The sequence below is a fragment of the Gobio gobio genome (genome assembly GCF_949357685.1).
Source record: "Gobio gobio genome assembly, chromosome: 8".
Lineage (NCBI taxonomy): Eukaryota > Metazoa > Chordata > Actinopteri > Cypriniformes > Gobionidae > Gobio > Gobio gobio.
This window is the reverse complement of record NC_137114.1, coordinates 51,996,107-52,004,537: the sequence shown is the minus strand read 5'-3', so window position 1 is coordinate 52,004,537 and position 8,431 is coordinate 51,996,107. Positions and strand designations below refer to the sequence as shown.

The 8,431-nt window shown below is 45.5% G+C and overlaps 1 protein-coding gene across 2 annotated transcripts in view; it reads left to right on the top strand.

Moving 5' to 3' along the window:
- The first annotated feature begins 7,337 nt into the window (after positions 1-7,337).
- gria4a (glutamate receptor, ionotropic, AMPA 4a) overlaps positions 7,338-8,431 on the top strand; it is a 205,340-nt gene continuing 204,246 nt past the window's right edge. For both annotated transcript variants that reach the window (XM_079822838.1, XM_079822837.1), the window contains exon 1: positions 7,338-7,580. In XM_079822838.1, the coding sequence (XP_079678964.1) occupies positions 7,508-7,580 (73 nt within the window). In that variant the 5' untranslated portion in view covers positions 7,338-7,507. The remainder of the gene's footprint in view (positions 7,581-8,431) is intronic.

Here is an 8,431-nt window from a genome sequence, read left to right as displayed (position 1 = left end):
TGGACACACCCCCTACTGCTGATTGGCTCATTATCTCTCCTCCCCCATCATGAGTGGACACGCCCCCTACTGCTGATTGGCTCATTATCCCTCCTCCCCCATCATGAGTGGACACGCCCCCTACTGCTGATTGGCTCATTATCTCTCCTCCCCCATCATGAGTGGACACGCCCCCTACTGCAGATTGGCTCATTATCTCTCCTCCCCCATCATGAGTGGACACGCCCCCTACTGCTGATTGGCTCATTATCTCTCCTCCCCCATCATGAGTGGACACGCCCCCTACTGCTGATTGGCTCATTATCTCTCCTCCCCCATCATGAGTGGACACACCCCCTACAGCTGATTGGCTCATTATCTCTCCTCCCCCATCATGAGTGGACACGCCCCCTACTGCTGATTGGCTCATTATCTCTCCTCCCCCATCATGAGTGGACACACCCCCTACAGCTGATTGGCTCATTATCTCTCCTCCCCCATCATGAATGGACACACCCCCTACTGCTGATTGGCTCATTATCTCTCCTCCCCCATCATGAGTGGACACGCCCCCTACTGCAGATTGGCTCATTATCTCTCCTCCCCCATCATGATCGGACACGCCCCCTACTGCAGATTGGCTCATTATCTCTCCTCCCCCATCATGATCGGACACGCCCCCTACTGCAGATTGGCTACAAGTGTGTTGTGCTGCTCGGTCAGAAATTGCTGTTAATTTCAACATTTATTCTCCTTAAACAGTCTGACGCAAAGCATTCTGGGAACTAGAGCTCTGCTGCACTCATTCAGTTTAAGTTCAGCTTAATATAATCCGATTTTGAGTTCAAGTAACTTTAATCTCTATTAAACACAATGAATTACATTTGAGTGAAATGAACTCATTTAAATAATTTCACTGCACGTCTCTGTTTAACCAGATTAGGGCTCGATTGCTCCTTTTTTTGTTTGTAATTTACAAATTAGGGTTTAAATATTTAATTCACACATGTGGGCGGCACCAGAACGAAACCCTTTCATCTGATTGGTCAAACCACTGCGTCTTCTGTACGCCATTAAAGAGTCACTGTATGGTTGATACTCCTACTGTATGACAAATATTATCACAAACACTTTTTTTCGAAGAAAATCTGAGTTTATATCTAATGAAACATAAATGAGAGCCTCCTGAGCTATAAAACGGCTCCTCTGGAAGAGCAAGCGAAGAGATATTTTGTGTCGAGTTCTCATGAAGTTGTGTGAAACCGAACCAACTGCTCTTGTTACTTTTGATCTAATCAATAAATTGAATCTCTTTTTCTCTGGCACTGGGATCCAATACGTCCCCCCAGACTCCATTGATCGGCTCATCCTTTGTACGCTTTCTTTGGAAGCGCTTGATTTCGAAGCATTAAAGAAGGAGGTGAGGCGGGGTGGAGAAACACAGAGAGAGAGAGAGAGAGAGAGATTTCACACACATCAATCCTCTCACGACCTCCATCAAGTGCATGCTCAACAGTCGTCTGCATGGTGAAAAGAAATGCCCCTAAAATCAAATCCATCCCGTTCTTTAATAACATCTCAGGATGGCCATTATTGGGAGAGTCATTACATCTGAGAGAGTCATCAAAGCAATGCCTCCCAACAACAGGAGAGCTCAGAGTCAGTCACTACCACACCTCAAGCGGTCCTACAGCACGAGAATACAACTTCTCATTGATCCTTTTAAATAAAAGTCGCGTGTGCTATGCATATTCACACACTCTAAAGTGCCCCATGTTCTCTTAAAGGCTCCTAGTTTTATTTTGGCCTCTCCTACAACAGGTTCACATGCAGAAAAGATCATAAAACACTTTAATTCTCTCATAATCTCCACAGCAGCATCAGCTCTTTTCTCTCAGTGTCTGAAACGGTTCATTCAAAGATTCAGTCTCTCTAAACCCCGCCTCTCTGAGACCTGCTCCGCTCTGATTGGTCGGACGGCCCCAGTCTGTTGTGATTGGTCGATCGCTTACGGCACGTATTGGAAACCATACACTTCCAGTCGCAGCTACAGTTACAGGTGTTTGAGGGCGGGGCAAAGCAGACGCTGTTCGCCCGCCGGCAGCCAATGAAAACCATAGGCTGGAATTATGCAAATGAGTTATGTTGTTTCGTAGACATGTAACAGGAAGTGAGAGTGGAATTACTGACGACTCGTTTGAGGCAGTTCAGAAGTGCTTCTTTCTTTTGGGAGACAAAAACTGCATATATATATATATACACGCACCAATCAGGCATAACATTATGACCAGTGAATAACTGATGATCTCTTCATCAGCTGTTAGTGGGTGGGATATATTAGGCAGCAAGTGAACATTTTGAAAGCTGATGTGTTAGAAGCAGTAAAAATGGGCAAGCGTAAGGATTTGAGCAAGTTTGACAAGGGCCAGATTGTGACGGCTAGACGACTGGGTCAGAGCATCTCCAGAACTGCAGCTCTTGTGGGTGTTCCCGGTCTGCAGTGGTCAGTCTCTATCAAAAGTGCCCCAAGGAAGGACCAGTGGAGAACCGGCCACAGGCTCATGGGCGGCCGAGGCTCATTGATGCACGTGTGGGCCGATCAAACATACGAGCTACTGGAGCTCAAACTGCTCAAGAAGTTAATGCTGGTTCTGATAGAAAGGTGTCAGAATACACAGAGCATCTCAGTTTGTTGTGTATGGGGCGGCACAGCCGCTGACCAGTGCCCTTGCTGACCCCTGACCCCGCCCAAAGCACCAACAGTGGCCCGTGAGCATCAGAACTGAACCACGAGCAATGGAAGAACCAACACAATAAAAGGAAGGTGGTCATAATGTTATGCTTTATCGATGTATATATACTATTTAATTAAATGAATACTTTTATTCAGCAATGTTACAAAAGTTTCAAATAAATGCTGTTCTTTTATTAATCAAAGAATCCTGAGAAATGAAAATATGAAGCACCAACATTGATACTAATCATAAATGTGTCTTAGTGAAGGGTCATGTGACACTGAAGACTGGAGTAATGATGATAAATTCAGCTTTGATCACAGGATATAAATTACATTTGACTGCATATTCACATAGAAAACACTTTTTTTTAAAGTGTAATATTATTTCATAATATTATTGTATTTTTTTACAATTTTTTTGGATTAAATTAACTTGGTGAACATAACATTTTTAGAAGGGAATCATCATATTTGAGGCTTTAAAAACCGCTGCAAGTAATTGACCAGAATATTTAGCTAATTTGGAATAATATCATTGCATACTAACAGTTTTTCATTATATTTCTCCACTAACTCATTATTGTTTGAAAATAATGCCAGTGTCTGTCCAGCATTCAGCACCACGGACAGCAACACACCCTCTGAAAAACACCGTCGGGAACCTTCCTGATGGCTTTTAATGATTAAAGCAGCCATACGCCATATTCCAGCCATCTCCCGAACCCTTCAAGAGACAAGTCTCTCTCGTTTAGGTCTCTAAAGAAACCGAGGGAGCCTCCACAATCCGTCTGTCAGCGCCACCGGAGGCCGTAACGATTATGAATGGGCAATAAGACACAGCTGCGCGCGGCCACGTGGAGACCGCGCTCCTCTCACGAGCCAAATGTCATAAAGCAGTAAAGCAGCAACTCGTATATATTAACCGGAGAATATATAAATATGCGATGGGACAAAAACCTTTTTAGAAAGGTGGAACCCATCCAGATGAAATGTACGGATGGATTTATGGCCTGTGCTGTGCAGAGTTTAATGTCATAAGACGAGAGGAGAGAGACTTCTTTACCTGCACCGCAACATCTGAGCAGGGATATGTGTACAGTTTGCTATTCCTGTGTTATATTCTTTATGTAGGGTAAGTCGGGGTAAGATGAGCCACCCCACCTTAATTTGTTCTCCTGACCATAGATGACACAAAATCGCATCTCATCACTTTTGATGAATGACTACACTATTAAATCATTTCATCCGGATATATCAACATTTATGAGATTCAGTCGGTTTTGAGCTTCTTATTTTGTGTCTCTGGAAAATCTATGACACTGGATTATCAAAGGAATATCAAAGGACTTAACATTTTTTTTTTTTTTTTTTGTAAAAGTTACAGTTTGTATTCGGGAGCAAAAAAGAGAAAATTAGACCATTGGGGTAAGATGAGCCACCCAGAAAATTCAAACCGTGGGGTAAGATGAGCCACCCAGAATTGGCCCAGAGTGGCATGTTGTTATTTTTAAATGTAAATGTAATTAATATGGGTTATTAATCAGTATTTCAATGAATTCGATGTACATTTAGGACATCTTTGCTTTTATTGAAACCTGCTGGTTAAGTTGAGAGTGAACTAGAGATGCCATTACGACATATCTTCAATTAAAATATGGGCAATTAAATATGTAACTATCCATATGCCTATATAAGTCACAGAATAATTGTACCTTTCAAAGTGAATCTCATTTAATGGGATTAATTCTGTTTTGTCTGCCATCAGTTATTGAATATTATCAACTAAAATTATATTTTAAATAGAATATTTGATTTCGTATTTTACATTAATGACACTTTTGTGTGTGGAGGGAGGGGGGGGGGGGGGGTGCTTCTTACCCCAGGTACCCAGGTAGGGGGCCAACTTACCCCAGTAGAGGGGTAAGATGAATACTTTGAATACTTTTATATTTTTTCTAAATTGGCAAGAATGTTTCTATTCCTATAATAACACATTGGCTGACGCATCATCATCCTGCACATGCTAGATGTATAACTAAATATGATATAATTTAAATGTAAATGCACATCTTCCCCCATGTTACCCTATATATACACACACAATATTCTTATGGTATATGCATGATATGTGCTTATAGTGTACCGTCCACACAAATTTCTATTATGGGATTGAAGCTCATATGTGGTGCATGCAAGAGAAAGACAGAAGAACAGAAGGAGAGAGAAGCAGTGAACACTAACCCCTGAAGACCGTGTTTATGTGCCTGTAAAGAACACACGCGAATGAATGCGGTCGCTAGGGTGTTGCTATGTTCGCTTTGCATTCTAAAACAGAGAGACGCGACGCACTAGAATGGGACAGAACGCGGTCGCTAGGGCGTTGCTATGTTCGCTTTGCATTCTAAAACAGAGACGCGACGCACTGGAATGGGACAGAACGCGGTCGCTAGGACGTTGCTATGTTCGCTTTGCATTCTAAAACAGAGACGCGACGCACTGGAATGGGACAGAACGCGGTCGCTAGGGCGTTGCTATGTTCGCTTTGCATTCTAAAACAGAGACGCGACGCACTGGAATGGGACAGAACGCGGTCGCTAGGACGTTGCTATGTTCGCTTTGCATTCTAAAACAGACGCGACGCACTGGAATGGGACAGAACGCGGTCGCTAGGGCGTTGCTATGTTCGCTTTGCATTCTAAAACAGAGACGCGACGCACTGGAATGGGACAGAACGCGGTCGCTAGGGCGTTGCTATGTTCACTTTGCATTCTAAAACATAGACGCGACGCACTGGAATGGGACAGAACGCGGTCGCTAGGGCGTTGCTATGTTCACTTTGCATTCTAAAACAGAGACGTGACGCACTGGAATGGGACAGAACGCGGTCGCTAGGGCGTTGCTATGTTCGCTTTGCATTCTAAAACAGAGACGTGACGCACTGGAATGGGACAGAACGCGGTCGCTAGGGCGTTGCTATGTTCGCTTTGCATTCTAAAACATAGACGCGACACACTGGAATGGGACAGAACGCGGTCGCTAGGGCGTTGCTATGTTCGCTTTGCATTCTAAAACATAGACGCGACGCACTGGAATGGGACAGAACGCGGTCGCTAGGGCGTTGCTATGTTCACTTTGCATTCTAAAACATAGACGCGACGCACTGGAATGGGACAGAACGCGGTCGCTAGGGCGTTGCTATGTTCGCTTTGCTTTCTCAAACATCGACGCGACGCACTGGAATGGGACAGAACGCGGTCGGTAGGGCGTTGCTATGTTCGCTTTGCATTCTAAAACAGAGAGACGCGACGCACTGGAATGGGACTGAACGCGGTCGCTAGGACGTTGCTATGTTCGCTTTGCATTCTAAAACATAGACGCGACGCACTGGAATGGGACAGAAAGCGGTCGCTAGGGCATTGCTGTTCGCTTTGCATTCTAAAACAGAGACGCGACGCACTGGAATGGGACAGAATGCGGTCGCTAGGGCGTTGCTATGTTCGCTTTGCATTCTAAAACAGAGACGCGACGCACTGGAATGGGACAGAACGCGGTCGCTAGGGCGTTGCTATGTTCGCTTTGCATTCTTAAACAGAGAGACGCGATGCACTGGAATGGGACAGAACGCGGTCGCTAGGGCGTTGCTATATTCGCTTTGCATTCTAAAACAGAGAGACGCAACGCACTGGAATGGGACAGAACGCGGTCGCTAGGGCGTTGCTATGTTCGCTTTGCATTCTAAAACAGAGACGCGGCGCACTGGAATGGGACAGAATGCGGTCGCTAGGGCGTTGCTATGTTCGCTTTGCATTCTAAAACACAGAGACGCAACGTACTGGAATGGGACAGAACGCGGTCGCTAGGGCGTTGCTATGTTCGCTTTGCATTCTAAAACAGAGAGACACGACACACTGGAATGGGACAGAACGCGGTCGCTAGGGTGTCGCTATGTTCGCTTTGCATTCTAAAACAGAGACGCGGCGCACTGGAACAGGACAGAATGCGGTCGCTAGGGCGTTGCTATGTTCGCTTTGCATTCTAAAACAGAGAGACACGACACACTGGAACAGGACAGAACGCGGTCGCTAGGGCGTTGCGATGTTCTCTTTGCGTTCTAAAACAGAGAGATGCGACGCACTGGAACGGGACAGAACGCGGTCGCTAGGGCGTTGCTATGTTGGCTTTGCGTTCTAAAACAGACACACACGACGGACTGGAATGGGGCAGGACGAGGTCGCTAGGGCGTTGCTATGTTCGCTTCCAGTCAAAAGTCTCTCGTCTCTGTATTGTCCTAGTTTGTATATATGCGAGTCTGTTGGGTTTTTTCCGCCTAGCTGATTTATCAAGTGTAAAGTCATGTGTAGTAAAGACTGATGATGTGAGGAATGAGTTGCGCTTATAAGTTGAATTGGCGCGTGCGAGGGGTTTGTTTAAATATATAGACGTGTGAGCAATAGTGGTACTTGCCTTAGCAGACACAGCTAAAAAAGCGAAGACCTCTGAGGCAAAGAGCGCAGAGTGAGCGCGCGCATCTCTCTCTCTCTCTCTCTCTCTCTCTCTCTCCCGCGCGCTCTCTCTCTTTCTCCCTCTCTCGCGCGTTCATCCGGACAGATTCTTCTTCTTCTCTCTCCAGTGGATACTGCGGGGAACACACGGATTGCCTGTAGGATGGATTGCTGAAAGTCCCTTTGCGAGATTATCCATCTATTTCTTTTTCATTTCCGTCCGGCCACACTATCTCGTCTCCATCCATCCATCCATCCATGTGTCCGGACGGGTTGTGATTCGGACAGAATGCGGATCCTGGTGTTGATTCCGCTGCTGTGGGGACTCAGTGAAGGGGCTTTTCCCAGCAGTGTCCAGATCGGTGAGTTACACTTCCAGCATGATCGCTAAATAGACGGACACTTTACTAATCCCACGAGGAATATCGCAGTGCAACAGATAACATGCAGCGCATAATGATACACCACAAATACACACAGAGATATGAGTCTAAAAATAGGGATGTTAAATGCTATTGAGAAGCTTGTATGCTGAAATGGCTCATTGTCTGTTCACCTGATCAGACCCTAAAAACTGCTTTTGAGCACCAAACTAGGTCCTGTTACAAGCCAATGATGTGAGAGGAACCAAATGTAAAAGTTTGGTCAGTGAAAACCTCATATTGGTTGAAAATGTGGGGATGGACACGTCGCTGATCCTTACAAAGTGCCCTAACGTGGTGCCATTTCTCTTGAATGTGATACTAAATGACTGAGATGATTTCAAGGGGTGATAGTGTTAGTTTAGCATGCATGAGTTGTGCTGGTGTGTGTGTGTGTGTGTGTGTGTGTGTGTGTGGTCATCAAGTGCACGTTGAGTGTGCTTTTCCTCGCCAGTTCAGGGCATCACTGCAGTATTCTGGATGACCTCTTCCCAATCAAACTTTACAGATTTGCATCTCCACATTTGGTTAATATCAACAAACCACTATGCATGCCCAGCAAACCCTCTCGCACACACACACACACACAGTTCCCTCTCCTTTTGCAGGATGTGTCTTGTGTGTGTGTGTGTGTGTTCAGTGACTGCATTGCTCATTGAGATGGAGAGTCTCACGCCATAATGAGATGCAGCCGCTGACTTGTGCGCCTTTGACAGCACTGCCGATAAAGTTAATACGCTAAATACGGACACACGCACACACACACACTCAGCAGAGTTGCACGCAATGCC